Source organism: Vombatus ursinus, unplaced genomic scaffold, assembly GCF_900497805.2.
Source record: "Vombatus ursinus unplaced genomic scaffold, bare-nosed wombat genome assembly UNPS02001287.1, whole genome shotgun sequence".
Lineage (NCBI taxonomy): Eukaryota > Metazoa > Chordata > Mammalia > Diprotodontia > Vombatidae > Vombatus > Vombatus ursinus.
Genome location: NW_020941065.1, coordinates 17,030,194 through 17,051,419, shown reverse-complemented (window position 1 = coordinate 17,051,419; position 21,226 = coordinate 17,030,194). Strand labels below are relative to the sequence as shown.

The window sequence follows — 21,226 nt, the reverse complement described above, 5'->3', positions numbered from 1 at the left end:
GCACGCCATCAGAGCGGCTTCACCTCCAAGAACCAAGGGCATCTGACTCCCTCCACTGAGGGAGGAAGCTGTGGGCGGCTCCCCCTTGTTTGAAGTAGGAACTTGTAATTCAGGTCTGGTGCGGTCAGTCTTCCCCGCACCTGGGGCTGGGGTGAGGGGCAGGGCAGCGGCGAGGGGGGCTGGGGGCCCTCGCTGCTGGGGCCTGGCCGGCTGGGAGGTGCTGGGGCTGGCTGGTCCCTTGCCCAGGTGGTCTCACTGCATTCTGCATAACCGTTACTGATTAATGGGTCTCAGCCTCGCTCCTCACCACTCACTACTGGCTCAGAAGCATCAGGTAAAAAGAACAGTCTTGATGGATATTCAGAGTTACTTTCCAGGCAGATGAAAGCAGAAAACTGGGGCAGACCCGTCTGGTTAGCAAGCCATTCTCCAGCAAGCAAAACAGAAAACTGGGGTTGAGGACCTGGATTCAGACCCTGCCTGATAGTCCCCCGCTATTCGAAGCTAGGGTGTTGGCCTAGGCCTCTAAGGCCTGCCACAGGTCTGGATCATTGACATTCAGGCAACCCTGGGGGACTGCAGGAGACAGGACAGTGAGGACCAGGCAGGGGGAAAGGGCAAGGCCCACGCCTGCCCTGTGTGCCCAGGGCCACGACAGGAGCCTAGCAGGGAAATGGGGGCCAGTCTGGGGCTGAGGGGCCAAGCTGGGTAAACGGGGTGGGGTGGGGCGGTTCAGGGGACACCCCCAGAAGCCACTGCTTCCCTCTTCTAACAGCCCGGGAAGTGTTGCTTTTGCACCTGTTCTAATAATTAAATGCTATAAATTCCTGAGCCATGAATCAAGTTACCACGGTCTTGTGCCTAGTACCTCAAGTGCAGGGTGAGTGCACACAGCTGTGGCCCAAAGCCCTCGGCCTCTTCAGCCCCCGCGGGCCGAGAACCCGCCCAGCCAATGGGCAAACACAGCCAGTCTGATTAAGAGCGACAGCTGCCCCCAGGCTGTCCTGAGCAGCCTGGGGCCCAGAAATCACGGCATGGGTGTCCATAGGACCCCATCCCTGCTCTCTCATTTGAAAGTGACACAATAGCCCGAGGGCTCAGCTACTAGAGGTTTCATGCTCCCATTTCCCAGATGGACAAGGGAGCTAAAACCCAGAGGGGTCGGTGACTTGCCATACTCATGATGTCAGAAGCAGGATCTGAACCTAGGCCTGTATGACTCAGGGTCCAGCGTTCTCCCCACCGCCTGCACACATCTGGTTTGGCGAAGCCACAGCCGAAGCCAGTCTATCAGGAGCCCAAGTTGGATGGCAAGGAGGATGGACAAAACGGGTCCTCGTGATCACAGACTCCCAAGGGTCACAGACTGAGAGACGGCAGGGACCTCAGGGCTCTGTTAGGATGAGCCCCTCGAGTCACAGAGCTGGAACGGAGGTCCAGAAGGAAGGCCTTGCCCACAGCCACCCGGGGAGAAGGGGGCAGAGCCAGGATTTGAACGCAGGTTCCACACCTCCACCCCCCACGCTCTTCTCACAGCACCAAGCGGCTGCTCCCTGGCCCTGGCCCCTCACCTGCAGTAGTTGTGGTCCCCCAGGCCCCCCTCTCCATGAGGGTACTTCAGTGTGTTGTAGGGGTGCTGGAAGGTCTCGTTCCAGAAGAGGCAGGCCTTCCCTCCGTGCGGTGCCGTCCAGTTCTGCCTGCCTCTGTAGTCGACTCCGTTTGCTGTGAAACATTCTAGAAGGAAGAAGAAACAGGAGGTGATGCCTCAGACCAGCCTTGTCCTCCCCGCGCACCACTGCTCAGCTGACTCTGTTGAACTGGGAGCCTGTGACTGGGGGGTGGGGTGGGGGTGCAGGTGCGTCTCGCTGCAGCTGCTGGGCAGCACCGGGGACATGAGGGATGCCCGCCTGGGGTGACGGAGAAGCCGGTACTGACCAAAGACAGATGTGGGGGGGCCCTCAGAATGAACCAGGAAACCCTGATCTGGGAAGAGTTGGCAGCAGACCCTCCTCTGGAATTCTGGGTACTTGGAGGGGGTCATGGCTCTTGCCAGTGCCTTTGTGTAGTAACTAAAACCAGGTCTCCCAGCTGTAGCTCGGCATTCCCTCCAAGCCCGAGAGGCAGCCCTGACACTTGGATTCAATCAGCCCCTCGCATACAGAAATGTTTCGGTATCCCAATCACACAAGTAGGGGAATGACTCAAATTCCCTGGTAATGAGGAACAGTCCTCCCTACAGAGTTGGGGATGGAGGTGCAGGGGTGCAGGACAAACAGGAGCGAGGGTCCGGGCCAGGGCTCTCCCTCGGCCTTCATTCTGTAAATGCCCAGGAGCATCGGTCCCTAGGAGACCCTCACTGACCAAAACGGCAAGGTGTGCAGGCTACCTCAGATCTCAGGCCAACGGCTTTTTGTCCCTGAATGTATTAAACCCAGAAGGGTTCGTGACAAATACACAGCAAAGAAACAGTAATTGATGTATTAGCTAAAAGGGCAGCAGCTTCAAGCATGCCTTGGGTCACAGCTAGTCACAGCTTCAGGTCTCACCTCCTTCCTTTTCTGATCTTTGCCCTCCTTCTCTGACTCCTGGGACTAAAGACCCAGACAGCAGCCAGCTTTCCTTTCTGGGGCCACGGGCTTGCCCCAGCCCCAACCCCAACCCCATTGGCCACATTCTTCTGGAAAGCATTTTGCGGAGCATTTTGGTCATTCAAAAACTATGTTTGGAAGAGCCCATTTCCCCAATCAGCACCCGAGGGCTGTGCTTTGACCGGAACCACCCAATTCTCTGGGTCAGAAGAATGAGCTGGCTGCCCCACCATGCCCACAGCCCAAGTTATTTAGGTTGGCACAACAACTTTCACACAAAGCCCACCTTCAGTGGACTAGCTTCATGCATGAATGGAAGTGTGGGCAAGGGGGAGGCATCCAAGGCAAACTGGGGAGTTGGCTGGTGTGTGAAGGGGCCCTTGACTGGCAGACCTGCTTCTAGTCCCTGGCTCTGCTGCCCTTAGAGAAGTCACCTCTCTTCTCTGGACCTCAGTTTCCTCATCAGCAAAGTGTTCTTTCCACTGGGCAACACTGCCTCCTATCACTAATTTCCTTCTAGTTTTGATTCTATGAACATCAGACCAACTGCTGCCCATTACCATTTTCCTGTGAATGCCAACTATGAGAGAAGATGAGGAAAAACAGACCAGAACAAGTCCTGTGAGTTCTGGCAAGGCAAGTGACGCCTGGTCTTGGTGTCATCAACACATCAGAATGTGTGCTAGGTAACATGGGTCTTCCTCTCCCCACCTTCTTTTTACTAAAAGTCGCACCACGATGAGGCCAACACATACTCTGAGGAGGGAGTCATTCCATTCTCAGTGGTTTGCTGAGGTGTTACTGGTATACCTGTCCAATCCCCCAGAAAAGGAACCTGACATACCCAAGGTTAGTCAGTCAACAACCTTACCATGTACCAGGCACCAGGTACCAGCATGCTAAGTGCTGGGGATACAAATACAAGCCAAAAGAAAGACAGTCCCTGGCCTCAAGGAGCTTACATTCTAACGAAGAAAGAGAGCACGTAAAAGGGAGCTGAGAAAGCTACCCCACTTGTCTTATTACCTTCATCACCCCATGCCTCCTCCTTCCACATGCATAACACTGAAAACTGGGGAACCTTTGGAGGCTAGGAAATGACTCACTTTCCCCTCCCTTCCATAGCTAATTTCTTTTTCTTCTCTATTACACATCATGCTTCTCTATCAGCTCTAACCCTTCTATTGGGGATTTAGTAGGTGGAACAGTCTGGTAGAAACCTAGGATTGGCCACAGGACCTATGTTTCTTCCACAGGACAGATTTCAAACTTTGCAAGGACCTCTTAAGCCCTTCCTGGTTAGGTATCTGAATACCTAGAACACAGTCTTGAGCTTCCATCCAAACTGGGGTGGCCCCCTTTAATGGATTCAGGATAAACAATTTTTATGTGTAAGACCCATCCTTCAATGCCCCAAGTCTCCAAAGCCTAGCAAAAAGCACGCACTTGAAAATCAGAAGCTCTTAGATAACAGAAGTCGTCTTAGGGGATGGAACAACCAACGTAAGAAGTCTTAACTCTAAGGGCCTTCTTACTCTTCTCCACTGACCCTATAAGTGGGTCCAATTGCCCTAGACACAAAAGGCTCCTGGGGCAAAAGCTGAAGACAAAGCTTAGCTCTGGGCTGAATCTAATACGGCCACATTTAATAGGGATCAAGAAGTTAACCCAGAGCTAGACAGCTGCTCCGTTGAAAAAAAATCTGGGGGCTTTAGACCCAGGAGGGTCAAGCGATGTCTTTCTTAGAATAGTGAACAATCTTTCAAAAAATTTCCAACACTGGAAAGTACCCTTAATAGGAACAAGAGAATTTCCTCATTTGCCTTCATTTCCAAAACTAAAATCTATTTTATGAGGGAATAGGCAATGAATCTTAACTACTGTGATTAGATGTGGGGTGTCTCAATTCTTTATTATTACTAGTTATCTACCAAAATCAGAATTAGACTTCATCAGTTAGCATGCCCCAAATGGGTTAAAACAGGAAAATTAAAAGAACTACTTATTAGGAAGGAAGCCCCCCAAACGACATGACATATCATTACATCCGTATCTAGAATTCTGACACACAGATATTGAAAGTTCACAGACTTTTCTCTATTTTTCTGCACAGGAAAATTAACAGGAATTGCAGGCAGTCTTCAACAAGTCAGGGAGACTCCCCATGGTGGGAATTAGGCTGTAACAGGCAACCTGGCCCTTTACAAAACGATTTCTAATACACCCCTGGGGAGGTGGGGAAGAAAAGGGGATAAGCCAGTGAAAATGAGGGGGCTTCTTGGAATGCAATTAATGGAAATAATCCTGGCTTCAGCCATTAATGTTGTGAAACGTTCACAAGCTCCCCCTCCAAAGAAGATAAGAATCTCTGGGTCCATTCTGTATGCTATCCAAATCACAGAAGTGCAAATATGGAACAATTATAAGTGTTAGCAAGAGCCCAAGTTACCAGAGCTCTTGGCAAATGAGCTTGACCAGACTGGACATGCTACGTCTTAGAGACAGATGGGGAGGAGAGAATTGCTTTAGATATGGAGGCCTTACCCGAAAAGATGACCAAGTGTTTCGGGGGCAGGAGAAAATGAGCTCTTTGAATGGGCATGAATGGATGGATGAAACCCAGTCAAGATGGACAAGGTCTTTTTCAAGAAAGCTCCATCACAAGGTTATGGCCAAACACACTTCTCCTGAACACACTCATCTGATAAAATTCGTTCTGTGTGGTCTCAGCACCATGGGTAAAGAAAGCATGCTTTCTGTGGGTGAGCATAGCCTTCTGATGACTCCACGGACCCTTTATGAAGGTGGCTTATTTTAGTATCTATTGCTGCTCAAGAGCATAGGTTTGGAAAGGACTTGAGCGGTCATCCAGTCCAATCCCCTTGCTTTTCAGATGAGGAAATGGAAGCTCAGAGAAGTAATGTGACCTGCCCAGGGTCTTTCAATAGGAAGTGTCTGAGCCTGGCTCTCACACCATTTGGCCTGGGCCTCCCAAAACCTTCCTTCACAACACTGTAAGTGATTCCTGCTTGGCCACTCAGAACTTTGTGATCTGTGGGTAAATTACAGAGATTAAGCATTATCTGGAGGGAGAGGGGAGACAACCTTTGGTATTTTTCTTACAGCACTAAATGAAGCCTCCAAGCTGAAGCACGATCCATATTTGATGGTAATGGAGCAGGGACAGAGCAGGTGTTGGGGGCACAGACAACATTAATCGCTGCTCCTAGGAACTTCCAGTTTCAAGTGGTTTTCCCACGGAGATTGAAAAACACAGAATCCAACTAAAGGTCGGGAAATGATGCAAGTGAGGACAGTAGCTATTCATTAATCAGAGAATTTAGGGCTAGGATGGACTTTAGAAATGATCTAATCCAATCCTTTCATTTCACTAAGAGGAAATTGGCGGGGGTGGGGAGGGGCCGGTGTGGAGGGGGGGAGAGAAAGGAATGGAATGACTGTTCAAGGATATGTGCAGAGGAGCCAAGCTTTGAACCCAGGTCCTCAGACTCTAAATCTGGGGCTCTTCTTACTAACCCACCTGGAAAAGCTAGTCACAGCCTCAAATACACCATACAAATGTTCCTGAAGCATACCTTGTGGGGATGGAAACAGCTCCAGGTTTTGGGTCAGGCAACCTGAGTTCGAACATTGGCCTTCCTGTGTAACTTTAGGCAACTCACTGAACTTTTCTGGCCTCAGTTACTTCAGCTGAAAACTAGGGAGCCACATTGGGTAAGCTAATACTGTAAGTGCTTAATAAATGCTTGTTGTTGATTCTGAGTTCCCTTTCTGCTCTAAATAGATACGCCCAACTCACACACACGTCAGAGGCTTCACCCTTCATACTTTTAAGGTCATAGACAATTCTTCATCAAAAAATGTAAACTAACAAATTAGCCTAAGATTCAGGCAGCCACCCTGGAGGCTAATGTCCATAGGATCTTAAGGATTCTGCATGACCATGGAGGTTGCCTTGTCCACTCCATAATTAACCACAAATCACTGCTACAACCTCTGTGGCACAGGGGAAAGAGTCCTTGTTCTGAAGTCAGAGGACCGGGGTTCAAATCTCGCCTCTGGTGCTCATGACCTGAGAGACCCTAAGCAAGTCATTTAACCTCCATGGGCCTCAGTTTCCTCATCTGTAAAATAAAGGAGAGGAAGTCCCTTCCCACTCCAGATCTATGATGTACGGTGTGATACGATCTAGGATCTCTGATGAGGGAGCAATCTACTGTTTTGTTCACTTGAGAATTCTATAGTTAGTCTAGGTTCAGGGGTTCTTAAACAGGGGTCCATGACCTTTTTTATTTTTTTTTAATATAGATAGATAGGGGGCGGCTAGGTGGCGCAGTGGATAGAGCACCAGCCCTGAAGTCAGGAGGACCTGAGTTCAAATCCAGCCTCAGACCAAACACTTGACACTTACTAGCTGTGTCACTTAACCCCAACTGCCTTAAAAAAAAAGAAAGAAAAAACAATATAGATAGATAGATATAGATGTGTAAATTGAAACTGTATTTTGATTTGATTGGTTCCCTTGGCAATCCTCTGTTTTTCATTTCATGCATTTAAAGCTTTCTTCTGAGAAGGGCTATGGGCGTCACCAGGCCACAGAAGGGGCCAGGACACACAAGAACCTAAGAGGCTTGGTCGAGAAAATGGAACAGAGGGGCAGATTCTCCATGCACCCACATGAGTAACAAAACAAAACATGGATAAAGATGGAGGCAACCTAATTCTCACTGGATCTTACTAAAATGCTCCTTCACTTTGCTTTCCGGAGAGGCATCACAACCTTGTGGAGTCAGGAGGAATTGTGCTGGAATCCTGCCTCTGACCCTGGGCTGGCAGGTCCCTGAGCTGCCTCCCTTGGGGGCCAATAATCCCTGCAAACCCTTCTTCCCTAGGATGCTGGGAGAGGCTCTCAAGTGGCCCTACAGAAATGTCAGCTGTCCCCTTCGGGGAGGGAGGAAAGGTCAAGGACACTCACTTTCCTGGTTCCTTGATCTTCATCACAGGAGCTCAGATGGCAGCGGGCCCTGAATTGTCAGTGAATGCTGATAATTGGGGGCTTCGATGGCCTGTCCACCCACACAGTACAGCCCCTCTTCCAGCAGCAAGCATCTCCTACTTCCTTTAAATACTTAGATGTCAAACCAACTCCACTGACACAGAAAACATTAACTATGAATAAGACAACAGGACTCTTGCTAAGTAAAGGAATGGCAGTCTTTGGGGCAGCCACCTTAAACTCAGGACGCTAAAGAAGCCATTTCCTTTGTTGAGGGCAGAACCAACAAGGCTCCATGCAGAGGGCGGGGGCTCCAGATGCCAGAGGGGCCGCTCTCAGCCAGCCCAGACTCCCAGGGGATCTGAGAGCCACAGCTTCCACTAAAGCTCCCACAGGTGATGCTGGGCTCTCGGAGGGCCTGCCTCTAGGACGCAAGCCCCGGCGGACCCCACCCCCCAAAGCCGGAAGGGCTGAAAGCACAATCCCCACAACAGAGCCAATGTCCGCCACCCAAAGATGGACCGCGCCACGTTTGGAGAGGCTGCTCACCACCACAAGACCGGCCACCAAACGATGGAATTTTTTTGGCCACAGCGACTCATCAAAGGGCGAGGAGACTGAACTGAGTCTGATGAAGTCAGGGATCTTTGAAGTGCTGAGTACAGGGGCCGAGGAGAGGCCTGTGGGAGGGACTCCAGAGGAACATCCCTCTCGAGGCTACACCCTGGGAAGGCCGAGTCTGATTCAAAGGCAGGCCTGCCCTGGGCGGGCACGGCCAACGACAGACAGTGCCAAGGGATCTTTCCCAAGGCCCACAAATGCCAAAGGCCCCCAGAGGCGGCCCCCGGAGGCGGCCCCTTGGAGACAGCTCTGGGCTTGAGAGTTGGAAAGCTTTGTTTTCGAATCCTGCCTCAGACCCTTAGCATCTGTGGGACCTTGGGTCAAGCCCTTCCCATCTTTGGGCCCAAGTTCTCGTTTGTAAAATGAGGGACTGGACTCAAGGGACTCAAAAGAAGGTCCCTTCTGGTCCTAAAATGGGCCGGTGAGCCTTGAGCATCCCCCTGAGAGGACCATTGCGATGGAGATTCTCCAAGAAGCTGGGCAGGGACAATAAGAACACCTGACATTTATAAGATGCTCTACCACTGCCTGCCAGAAATTTGTGAGGGAAGCAGAGGAGACAGACAGAGCTCCCATCGTACAGCCAAACAAACTGAGGTCCAGTCAGGGTAACTGGCGCAATCCTCGCCACCCGGCCTCGTGAACGCCATGCTCCCGCTAGCCCTCCACCTGCCCCCGGCGGGTATCGCTCCGTCTCCTGCCTTCAGCGGGCAGCTCCAGGGCCCATGGGCCAGTCCAGTGGAAGGCCCTCCTCATGCCCTCCTCATGCCCACCTCTTTAAGCCCTCTGCACATTCCCTATGTGTGTCTCTGAGGCCACAGGAGCTTTGATTTGGAGCCCAGGGCCTTCAGTGGCCCTGTTGGCTCCATTCTCACCAGAGCAAATTCCCCTCAAGGTCCCAGAGAAGTGGTCCTCATCCAGTCTTTGTCTGCAGAAGGCAAAGCCCTTCTTTCCTTTTCTAAACACTTACCAACCATCCCTTTAATAATCAGTTGTAGAAAACTGACTGCTCGACCCCAAAGAAGAGCCATGAGAAGACGCCTCCCTCTCCCCCACCTCTCTGCCTTTGCAGAGTGGGGGTACATGGGTGTGGAACACCCCACAGAACAACACACTTCTCTGATGTGTTGGTTACCTTTTTTTTTCCTTCCTCTGGCTGTATGAGGATGAGGAATGGGTATCCTGGGACAGAGTTTCTCTGTGGTTGGTCCAAACCCTTCATTTTACACATTATGAGGAAACTGAGGCCCACAAAGGGGAAATCACTTGGCCCCAGGTCACCTAGGTCAATCAGAGGCACAGCAGAGACTTAAACTACAGTGCCGTGGACAGGACAGCAGTTTGGGGGGTTGGTTGTCCTCACCAGGCCTCAGACCTTAGCTGTAAACTGAGGAAGCAGCACTAGCGGCTAGCTCCAGACCCCAGCAGGCCTCGTCCTCGTCCCCACATCCAGCCCCCTGGCCTCTGTGGCCTCCCATGATGGTACGTGGCTCGGCTGGAAGCCAGGCCTGGGAACACCTCTCTCGCTGTGTCTCTGCCTGGCACCCAGGCCCTCGGCAGAAGCTGGCTGCACCGAATGCGGCCCTTGCCATGCTGAGTGTGCTCCTTGGACACTGCAAAAGGGTCAGGATTCTATCCCTGGTGGTGCCGCTTCTTTCCCTGATCTTGGTCACAATCCCTCCACGCCTTGTTGAGCCTGTAGTCACAGCCACAACAACTGAAAACTGGTAGAGATGCGTGACTCTCACTCTCTCAAAGTCTCCTGCCTGGCCTCCTCACCCGGCAGTACGCAGGGCCCTCCATAGGAGCAAAGGCAGAGCCAGGGGTTGGCTTTCCTGGCTTAATGCACAAGCTCGGGTGGGCCCGCCACCAGCAAGGGGAACCGACGCTGGGCTGGAGGGCTGGACAGCACAATCAGAAGCCACTGATGAGATTGGTTTTGTGTACTGAGGAGCCCGAGAGAAGCTGGCGAGGAAGGGCTAACGACGCCGTGCTACCAGGACAGTTCCTGTCCATCCTCGGGATGTCCCGCCGTGGGCCCTTCTCCTGGCTTTCTTGAGATGGGGCTACCCCTTAACAAGCTGTCTGACCCAGGACCTCATCATCAAAGGAGCAGCTGAGTGGGGCCCTCACAGAACTGGACCACGAGCAGTGATGGGGCCAAGCCTCTGGGGCTGGAGCTCTGCTGGCACGGCCTGCTGAAGCCTAGACCTCCACGCACAATGAGGCAGCTGAGTGGCACCTGACATCCCCTCCAGATTTGGAAGCAGATACTAGACATCAAAGACCATTTTTTTTTTCTCCCGGGAGAAAACCAAAACCATGGTCCAGTGCGATGTGAGGCTTTCTCAAGAATAACAGCACCAGCTGAGTTTATGCAGTGCTTTAAGGTCTGTAAAGTGTAAAATATTCTCAACGTATTTTCTCATCTGATGCTCCAAACGGCTCTGGAAGGGAGATACTGCACTTCTCAGCCCCATCTCCCAAACGGCGATGCAGGCAAACACGCAGAGCCCGGCTCTGTACGGCGTGCCGTCTGAACCCGGAGCGGGGAAGGCCGTGGAAGCCCTCCAGCTCGCCCACCCGCCGCCTGGGAAGCGAGCTCCTGCACACACACTCACATCCCAGTGGCGGACGGGGCAGCTCCCCAAGCCTTTGAAGACGCTCTTTTTAAGTTAACCTCCCCTCCGACCTCACTCTTTCCAAATCTCTTCCTGCCGTTTGGAACTTGACTGATCCTCATCTGAAAAGGCCTGTACATACTAGGTGCAGATGGCAGCAGTTACAACCCCTAACCAGATGCTGCAGTCTCTAATTTGATTGAAAGGATATAATTAGACAACAGAAACACTTTAATGAAAGAGCAAAACATGGCGGGAGGGAAGGACGGAAGGCACTTAACTGATGCCAAAACACCCACTGGTAATAGGAGCTTTGAGTCTGGGGAAAGGGATGGGAAAAGACCCTTAAAAGGACAGTCCCCATCCTGTTGACTTCCCCTTAGACAGAGGAATAGGGCTTTTATTACTGCAGATTTCCACTGTATTTTATGTGGGAAGAATCTGATTCAAACCAGAAGGGACTGCAGGGGGACATCAAAGAAAAACAAAGATGGCTTCTGTGGTCATTATTAAAAATATTTTTACCAGCCCAATAATTTTCTTTGAAGACGAATTTTTATAGATTGAACAGCAGCAAGTAATTTACATACTGGGGCCGGATTGGCCCGTGGGGACTGGTGGCCCGCCCCAACCTAGAAGACAGCCACCACTTGCAGGCTGTGTTTCTAAAGGCTCCACGCAGACACTTCGTATTACTTCTATCTGTTTGAAGAGATGAAAAGCAGTTTTTTAAAAATCCAGTCACACATGCTGGTGGTGACGCCCCACCCTGACTCATCTTGACATGCTCTTCTCCCCCCACGGTGGGGGGGGCGGGGGGATGGAGGTCGGCACCCCGTAACAAGCCCTCGCACACATGGAAGGGGCTCCTCATGCTGGGCTGCAGAACCAAGAGGCTGAGCAGCCTGAAAGGAGGGGGTGATACTTGAGGCAGGCATTTATTCCACTTGGGAACTGGGGAGCCCCCCCCCAGCCCACTAGAAGCAGTGCCCCACCCTTGTGGCAAGTTAAACAATCAAAAGTTTAATGCCCGGGCTACTTGCCAGAGTTTCAATCAGTGACAGTAGAAAGTAGGGGCTGGGCCCCGGCAAGTGGGGCGGGCGAGGGGGGGGGCAGTGACCCGGAGAGGATCCTGATGCCCATGGGAAGGAGGGATGGATGGGACCTTGCGTGTCAGGAACCCGCCGATGAAAGGGCACTGCCTACCACCCCATTGTGCACCTCCTAAAACTGCTCTGGTACAAGTCCAGACCGTGGCGGTATTTGCCTGGAGTGAAAGAGGATCCCCTTGCGGGCTGAAAAGCCGCCCGGCTCCTTCTGGGAAACCGAGGGGCCCCTTTCTGACAACCTCTCTTCTCTTCTGTCCTCCCCTCTCCCTCCTCCCTCAGTTCTGCTCTCAGGCAGAACACTGCCAGCATCCCGGCCCCCAGCCCCACACAGCTGTTCAGTCGCCAGGTCCCCTCCCCACCCTCAGAACTTTCTTACTCATCCCCTCCGACACCAGCCAGGGTCAGGCCCTCACCACCTACCACTGCCCAGCTGCCCAGCTGGCTCCCTGCCTTTAAGTCTTTCCCCTGCCCCGATCCACTCCTGGCACATTTAAAACATTGTCCAGTGAGAAAGCCGACACCCCGCTACCATTAATGTGAAGTACAGCTCTGATCATGTCACTCCCCCACTCAAAATCCTTCCGTGATCCCCAAGGTCAGATGAATTACGTCTAGGCCTGCCATTCAAGGCCTTCCATGAATTGACCCCTGCCTACCTCTCCATGACTCAATTACCCATACCCTGTGCCGCTAACTAGACGACTTGCTGCTCCCCCAAATGCCCCGCCTTAGATCTTTGTTCTTCCCTCTGTCTGGAAGACAAGGCCCCAGCCTGTTGAAACCTCATACATTCTGTACTCAGGGCAAATCGGTCTACTGGCTATCCCCCATAGAAGACATATCCTCTCCTGCCTCTGTCCCACTTCCCCCCCCCCCTTCCATCCCAGCCTGGAAGGCACTCACTCACTAGTTCCCACCTCCTGAGATCTCCCCAATCAAGGCTCAGCTCAAAAGGCACCTGCTACAGCAGGTCTTTCCTGAACTTTGCAATTCTTGGCACTCCCCTCCCCCCCCAAAATTAATTTTTTACTATTTTGTATGCACTTAGCTGTATACACATCACACACACACACACATACACACACACATACACACAACACATACACACACAACACACACACCACCCCAGCAGAACAGAAAATCTTTGAGGGGAGGGTACATTCTCATGTTTGTCTTTGCAGTCGGCCTTGGAACTCCCAAGCTAAGATGAGATAACCCTCACTGCTTGTATCATCTTAGACAAGTCGTTTTCCATTTCTGGGCCTCAGTTTCCTTGTCTGTAAAAAGAGGGGAACAGCCTGAATAGCCTTTCAGGCCCCTCCAGCTCCAAATCGTTGATCTGCTCTCCAGCGCCTCCCAGCCAGGCTCCCCATCCCTGAAGGTCCCAGCTCTGCTGAGGGCTTGGTGGGGATCAGGACTGACAGCTGCTTCTCAGCTCCGTGTGCTCTGAAGCCTGCTTTGCCTGCCTCTCTCTAAATGCGCTTGCACTCTGCCCTGCATTCTTGTCATTCCCAGACTGGCTTTATTCTCCCTCCTAAAGTGTAAGCTCCTGGAGGGCAAGCATAATGTCTTCAATGTCTATTCTCCCAAAGTGCCTGGTGCCATGCTTTACACATACTAAGCACTTGGTAAACATTTGTTGAATGAATGAATTTTAAGTGAATGAATAAATGAAGAGGCTAAGGTGTGGGAGAAATGATCCAGAAGGGAGAAGGGAGAGGAAGTGCCTGTGGCCTTCCCCCCCCTCCCCCCGCCTTTGGCTCTCCAGAGAGTGTGCAGATAGATGCAGATTCCTAAAATCAGACTGAAGACTGGGAAGACTACTGGATCAGAGCATTTGGGCTACAAGGTCCCTGAGATCAGATCGAAGGCCCTGGTTTGAGAGAAGAGGAAACAATCAATATCTGGACGAGTGGCCCAGGCCAGAGCACGGCAGGAGCCACGATGGAACCAGATCTACGAGTCAATCAATCATAAGCACTACACACAGACAAGAGTGGGACAGCTCCAGTCCTCAAGGTGGAACACGGGGGATGGGGCAGACAAATCCCCGTCCATCTATGTCTCCAATGACTCCAAGGCGATTTGGGGTCACCCCAATGCTGCTATGGGGAAGAGGGGAGGGATTAGGAAGGGCCTTGGCCCTCCCACACACTTGCTGCCCCAGGTAGTTGCAGGGGCCTGAGGCAGCCTTAAAAACCTGTTTATGAGCATTTTCCGAGGGGGTTGGGGGGGGGAAGGTGTGGCTAGAAAATTACGCACTCCTCTATTCTCCTGGTAACTAGGCAGGGGACAAAAGCTGTGTACACACACACACACACACACACACACACACCACACACACACACACACACACACACACACACACACACATACACAGAGAGCAAGCCTTTCTTCTTGCGTGTTTTGCATTAACTCTGCTCCATAGTACAAACACAATCAACTTGGTATGTCTGAAAGTTTCTTCTTTTTTTTTTTCTGGCAAAAAAAAAAGACTTAATTAAAACAAAATAATCCTCCATACTAATCATACTGTTGTTTTTAAAAGGGATGCTCTGCTTAGCATCGAATGACAGAAATGGCGATATGAAATCCTCCTTAAAAGAAGGGACAAATGTTTGCTCTGGATGGATTTCTCTTCTGGCCTCCGGGCCCCAAAGCCCCCAGAGCCACACCTGCCATCACATCACAGCTGAGCCCGCCTCGGCCCCGGCAGACGCCACTGTCCTGGCCATGGAATCCTGGCTCCCCACGTGCTGCCTGGCCAAGCAGTCCTCTTCTCTCTAAGCCTCAAGGGCCTCAAGTGTGTGGTGGGGCCCGGGATGTTTGTGCTGCCCCCTCAGAGGGCTTTATCAAGGTGCCCTTTATAAGCAGGCTGTGAAGGCTATGGGAGGCGGCCTGCTGTAGTGAAGAGCGAGCCGGCCTGGAAGCCAGGATGAGGTGTCTGGGCGGCCTCATACACATCCTGGCTGCGTGATCCTGGCTAAATGATTCACCCTCTCAGTGCCCAGGCAGCTCTCAGTCCAGTGCCACCTGCATTGCTGGGGCTCCGGACACTAAGGAAATCCCAGGTCAGCCCTACGCCTGGGTTCTTTCAAGCTCATCAAGAGACTTGCCCTTCCCTGGTCACCGGACCCAAAACTCAGGCCTGGCTTGCAGACTTCGGCTTTGCCTCTCTGTATGGTCTCTGCTTTAATACTGCAAACAGACCACCCCAAAGCAGCTCTGTTCACCACAGTTCCCTCGCCGACGTGTTTGGAAGAGAAGCGAAGAGCCGTGGCGATGTTTCGACCCAGCGTTAATGAGGCTGCATTCACACCGACCAGGAGACATCGGGCTGCTCCAGGGCAGTTTGGGAAACACAGGCTTAGTCACATCTGTGGGCTGAAGCCACCCCGCTCCTCCAGGCCAGGTTCACTGGCAGGCCCAGGATCAGGTCCTCCCATGAACCTCCACTTCCAAGGGGTTCCTGCCCATCACCAAAAACCCCACAGGTCTAGTGGGAAAGCCCTGACATGTCGCTTCAACCAAAGTCAATGAAGCAAACATTTAAACGCCTGTTCTGTGTGAAGCCTTTTGTTTGATACTGGAGTCACAGAGAAAAACTCTTTAAATCGTCCCTGAACCCCAAGAACTTTCATCCTATTGAGCGCTAGAAGCTACGATTGAGTCCAACCTGATTTTACAGATGAGGAAACTGAGGCCCTAGAAAAGTTACATGCCTCGTCCAAGGTCACACAGCTCATATGATCTGGAGGCAGAATTGGAACCCAGACCTCTAGAGGCAGAGCTAGTGGTGATAGCCAGGTGGTACAGTCAATGATAGCACTAGCTACCATGGGTGGGGCACCTACTATGTGCCAGGCACTGTGCTAAGTGCTTGATGAAGATAATTTCCTCTGGTCCTCACGATGACCCTGGGAGGCCGGGGCTCTGGTTACCCCCGTGTTTTGAGGCAGAGAGAGTTTAGTGACTTTGCCCAGCGTTGCACGGCTAGGCAGTATCTTAAGGCTGGATTTGAATTCAGGTCTTCTGACTCCAGGCCCAGCCCTCTCTGTGTGCTCCTCCAGCTACCTGAAGCACCACAGAAATGCCAGCTTGTGTTATTTTTATCATCTGTACAAACCCATACAAAGCCACGTCAACAGGGAGACACTTTAACCCTTGGGGTTGGGAGGGGGCCTCCCGAAGGAAGCCTGGGATCTCAAGAGGGAGGAGAGAGAAGGAAGAGCGAGCCAGACACAGGTCACTGTCTGAGCAAAGACAGAGTGGTGGGAAATGGGGGACGGCTAGCTGAGGGCCACTGGCTGAGGGGGCTACAGCCCCCAGCTCACTACGGCACAGGCCTGCCCTGCTGCGAGGAAAAGCACAGAAAGCCTCTGGCCTCAGTCCTGCCTCCGGGGCAGCCAAAACACTACAGCCCAATTTAGGTCTTCCTAAAAATGGACACAAGTCATCACAGATTTGGGCTTTTTAAGTGACTGAGAGACCAGAAGCAAAAATACCCAGAGCCCCCAGTGCTTGAGCAAAGCTCCACTTTCCTTCACCTCCCCAAACCACAGGTGCAGGGTCCTGGTATTTTGGATTCCTAGAGAGTGGTCTCTGGCCTTCAAGGATGTCGTGCAAAAGCAGACTGCGCATTCCTTCCACCAATTCTGATCACCCTCCCTCTGGGACTATCGCCGCGGCTAAAAACGCATCTCTGTGGGCCAACGTCACAAAGCTCGGCGGGGATCGGGTTGGGGAAGGTGGCCTCTGGGGCGCTGGGGCTGTGCAGGGGGGGTCCCTCAATCTGAGCTGTGTGCTCATGGCATGAAGGCTCCGTGTGAAGCAAGATGCCCCCGCGCACTCCGAGAGCTGAGGCCGGACTCAATCTGCTCCGCCGACATCTGCGACATTTCCACGCATACACAATTGGAATCTAACACGGTCACAGACTTGGAGCTGGAAGGAATCTCATCTGGCCCAATCGCCTCATTTTACAGATGTGGAAACTTAGGCAGAGAGAAGGGACGTGACGCCCTAGTTATTGACCGAGGCAGAATTTGAACTCAGGCCTCTGTGACTCCACCGCCTAAGATCACACAGTCAGCACATGCCGGCAGCAGGACTTACGCCCAAGTCTTCTTGTTTCAAGCCCAGCGTCCCACCCACTGCACCACCACACTGGATCCCACAGAGGTGAAGCAACTGGCCTGGAGTCACCCAGGTGGGATCATGGGGCCAGAAGGGTCCTTAGGGGTCATCCAGCCCAAATCCCTAATTTAACAAGTAAGGAAACTGAGGTACAGAGAAAGGAACAGCTAGTTTCCAATCCAGAATTCTTCCCACCACACTGTACTGCCTCCCGTCAGCCCGCGTACAGGCACAAAGATGGGGCTAGTCACATCACTCCCATTTTACACAGCAGACAATGCAGGCCAACAGGTTTGTCCCAGGGCCCACAGATATCAAGTGCCTAAGCCAGCACTCCAACACAGGGCTGGTGGGGGGCCACTGCCCTTCCCTACCATGCAGCTTGCTGGGCAGCTGAAGGTGACCAGGAACAGATTCAAGTGAGTTCAAACGAGGTGATTTCAGTGACTGGCAGCATGAACACGACATGGCTTTCAAGGCTGACCGTAGGATCATAGGCCTAGTGCGGGAAGGGGCCCCAAAGGCCAGCGATCCAAGCTGGCAGGACCAGGAGGGTAAAGCGTTTCGGCCGCGGTCACCCAGGCAGCGAGGAGTAGGGGAGGGACTGGAAGGTCAAGAGGTGGCTTTGGGAGCTGCTTCTGCTCACAGGTGAAGACAGCTCAGAAATTCAGGAGAGCACTAAGGCACGTGGTCTGTGCTAGGATGCAAAGCCGCCATGGCAAGAGCAAAAGCGAGCCCAGGCCCCTGGACGAGCTCTCCACAAGGCGTGGGAGGAACCGCTGCATCCAGATGCCCAGAGCAGCCAGCTGCCTGCCTCCCAGCACAGTCTTTGTTCCTCTCTTCTCCCGCCATCGATGAGGATCAGGATGAAATGGGCAAGCTCTGCCTTCCTCCCCGTCAGTCCTCAAGGGGGGGGGGGAAGCTTGGAGATCTGGGGCTGGCGAGAGACAACCATGAGAAGTAGCAAGAAGAGGAATGAGCTCACTGCTTCTTTAAAGCCAGGCTTCATAAACGCAAACCACCAGCAGTTTAAATATTGCAATATTGTGCAGACCCTAAGCGGCGAAATAATTTTTTCCATCCACAAAACTCTGAGAAAATTATAGTATCGAAAAAAAATAATGAAATGATGTATTTGGCAGATCCTCAGAGTGAGACATGTTTTTTATTGAAGCAGAGTTTGGAAACTGGTGGGTCACACTCAGGAGGTGACCTTCAAACAATGGGGCTCTTCCTGGAAATGTGCTGGAAGAAGAAAGGACAGTCAAATCCTGGGGCTGGTGTCCTCGGTGGCTTTGGAGGGGAATTAGGGACTCTGAGCTCGGTCTCCGGCAGGGCCCCCTTCTTGTGGCTCATTTACCCTCACCAAAAATAAAAGGCCCCCCGCTTTGTATCACTTAAGAACTCAATTTACCGGATTTGAAACCAACCAAGCTGTATCATTGAGGAGATGAGTCCACTCTCCAGCCAAGTACCGCTTACCCAGGAGGATAAGAGCCGAGGTCATTTACTGCTTCGGTCCTGGGTCAAAGGTGAGCCCAGGTATTTTCATCCCCTCCTCTATCCTACTGACACACCCAAGACCACACAGAAGACAATGTGAAATTAAAGGGTTACCGAGTCACTGTTCTGTTGCTAAGTCCTAGACTTCTCAGACAACACAAAACCCCTCAGGCACGTCACACACAACATACACACACAGAATGTCAGAGCAAGAAGGGTCACGTGGAATAATACTCTCATTTTACAGACGAGAAAACTGAGGCCCAGAAAATTCAGAAGAGATGTTTTCCAAACTTCCAGGGAAGGTGGGTTGATCCTTCACTACCATTTTTTGACCAGTCAGGGATACTGGGACATCTTCAGCTGTCTTTATAACCACAGCACCTAGCTCTGAGAGCCCTCAGTCAATGCTTGGTGAGTGGCTGATCATTCTATGGGATGCCAAAGCAATTTCCCTTCTAAGAGGTTTGGAGCTAATGAGAATCTCACAGCATTCTAGATGGACTTAGGAAAAACATCCTGAGCACTGCCCTGCTTTCTCTTGCTTTGAAATCCCTACTTTTCAAATATCCTAGATCAGTATTCAAATTGAGGAATGAAGACTTCAGTTCTCCCCTTCTGAAGGGCTTCCAATAAACTTTTTTCCCCATCCCTTTAAAGTGCTCAAAGGTGAGTGTCTAACGTCTAAATAATTCGTGAATAAACGCAAAACAGCCCCATTTTCCACCCGCACCTCTGGTCCTTTCACCCCATAAATGATTTTGCTGGAAGGAAGACTATCTAAGTCTCCCTTTCACCTCTGGGTGCCCCACCTCAGAGCAGATTTTGCCTCTGTCTGAGGACAGACACAGGGCTGGTTCCCTTTACCCTAATTACAGTGAAGTCCCAATGGAGCAGGTCCTACTCTATCTTGGGAAAGTGACAGTCAGAGCTCAATACTGCACATCTGTCCATTAGGCTATAAAGCCCCCAGCCGAGGACCCCTCCTGTCCCCCAGCCACAGGCTGCCTGGCACCTCACGTTGGACAGCTGCCCAGCACCCCCTCCCCAGCAGTCTGCCTTTGGGGGGGAGCCGAAAGAGTTAAGGGGGCTTTAGGCTATGACGCTTAGGAGGCTGCCACTCATATTTCTGGACATCACACTTTATCTGCTGGCAAAACGAGGTGTGTTCTCTGACAAAAAGCACCACACAAGAGGAATCTGGCTTCCTCTGAAGGAATAAAGTTACATAAAGGCCAGTGTACCCAGCTGGGAAGGGCTCCAGGAGGTGAAAGAAGGCCAGCGGGGTGCCCTGCAGGGCCTCACAGGGCTGCCCTTACCACTTCTGCTGGGACCCCAGCATTCCGGACAGTCTGACCTGCATCTCTTGCTCAGATCTGCTCCAGCAACCTCAGCTCCAGACAGTGGAGACTGCTCAACACAGCCTCACAGTCCTCTGCTTTCTCCCTGGTCTCAAGGGCTGCAGTCAGAGCTCTCAGGGGCAGAGCCATCCAGGGACCCAGGACAGGGTCCCCAAGAAGCCCCCCACCTCAGCCCACCCCCAGAGGAAGGAAGAAAGAACACTGGCTTTGGTCATAGGGTCACAGATCTCATAGAGGGCAAGCCCTCCCGGGGCTCCCTAGTCCAACCTCTCATTCCACAGCTGAAGATGAGGAAACCGAGGCTCAGAACAGCGGGGTGCCTTGCCCAGTACCCGACACATCTACATGTAGATATGGTATCTGTGTGTACGTATGTGTATATATACAAACACTATGTACATCCACACACATATCTGTCTACAGACTTTATACAAAACCTCTACATGCATAGACACATATTAATAACCCCCCCACCACAAATGCTTGCTGACCGATCCCATGCCCAAGGTCAGTCCTGCAGTCGGTCACTACGGGGCAGGGGCAGGCTCCGGACCCAGGTCCTCGGAACCCAGATGCGGGGCTTCTCCCTCGCTCCAGTCAAACTCTCAGGAGCCCCCAGCTCTCCTTCTGGCACCCCGCTTTCCTTCTCTGGACCTCAGTTTCCCCACCTGTAAAAAAGCCGTGCCAGCCGGCCCGGGGCCCCAGGAACCCCGCCCTCCCGCACCCGGACCCCCCCTCTCCGGGGTCCAGCGGGGAGCCTCAGCTTCCTCCGGGGTAAAGAGGGCAGGGGTCCGCACGGCCCCGGTCCGAGCTGGAGCTCGTGGGCGCGGGGCGCTGCGCGGTCACTCACCTGGCGCCGGTCCGGGTCCGGGTCCGGGTCCGGGTCCGGGTCCGGGTCCGAGGCCGGGTCCGGGGCGGGCGGCCAGCGCCAGCGCGGCAGAGAGCAGGGCGAGGCGGGCGGCGGGTGGCGCCATGGGCCGGTCAGTGCGGGGCCCCGGGGCGCGGCCCAGGGGAGCAGGGGGAGCGCGGGGAGCCGGGGCCGGCCATGGGAGCGGGACTCGGGGCCCCAACAGTCTGCCCGGCCCGGCCCCGCCCCGCCCGCAGGCCCCGCCCCTCAGGCCCCGCCTCCCACGTGCGGCCCGCCCCCTCCCGCCCCACCTCCGCCCCTCCCCAAGCATGCGCCTCGCCTCCGGCTGGGCCACGCCCCCTTACGTGGGCACGCCTCATGCCCCTGCTCAGCGTAGAAGGAGGGGCCGCTCAGTCCCTCCAC

General features: G+C 52.9%; 1 protein-coding gene across 1 annotated transcript in view; it reads right to left on the bottom strand.

Annotated features, from left to right (window-relative positions):
• KREMEN1 (kringle containing transmembrane protein 1) overlaps nucleotides 1-20,930 on the bottom strand; it is a 50,489-nt gene extending 29,559 nt beyond the window's left edge. Inside the window, exons 1-2 of the mRNA XM_027865203.1 lie at nucleotides 20,807-20,930; nucleotides 1,572-1,734 (exon numbers count right to left, since the gene is read on the bottom strand). Of these exons, the coding sequence (XP_027721004.1) occupies nucleotides 1,572-1,734; nucleotides 20,807-20,930 (287 nt within the window). The remainder of the gene's footprint in view (nucleotides 1-1,571; nucleotides 1,735-20,806) is intronic.
• Between the last annotated feature and the right edge of the window lie 296 nt (nucleotides 20,931-21,226).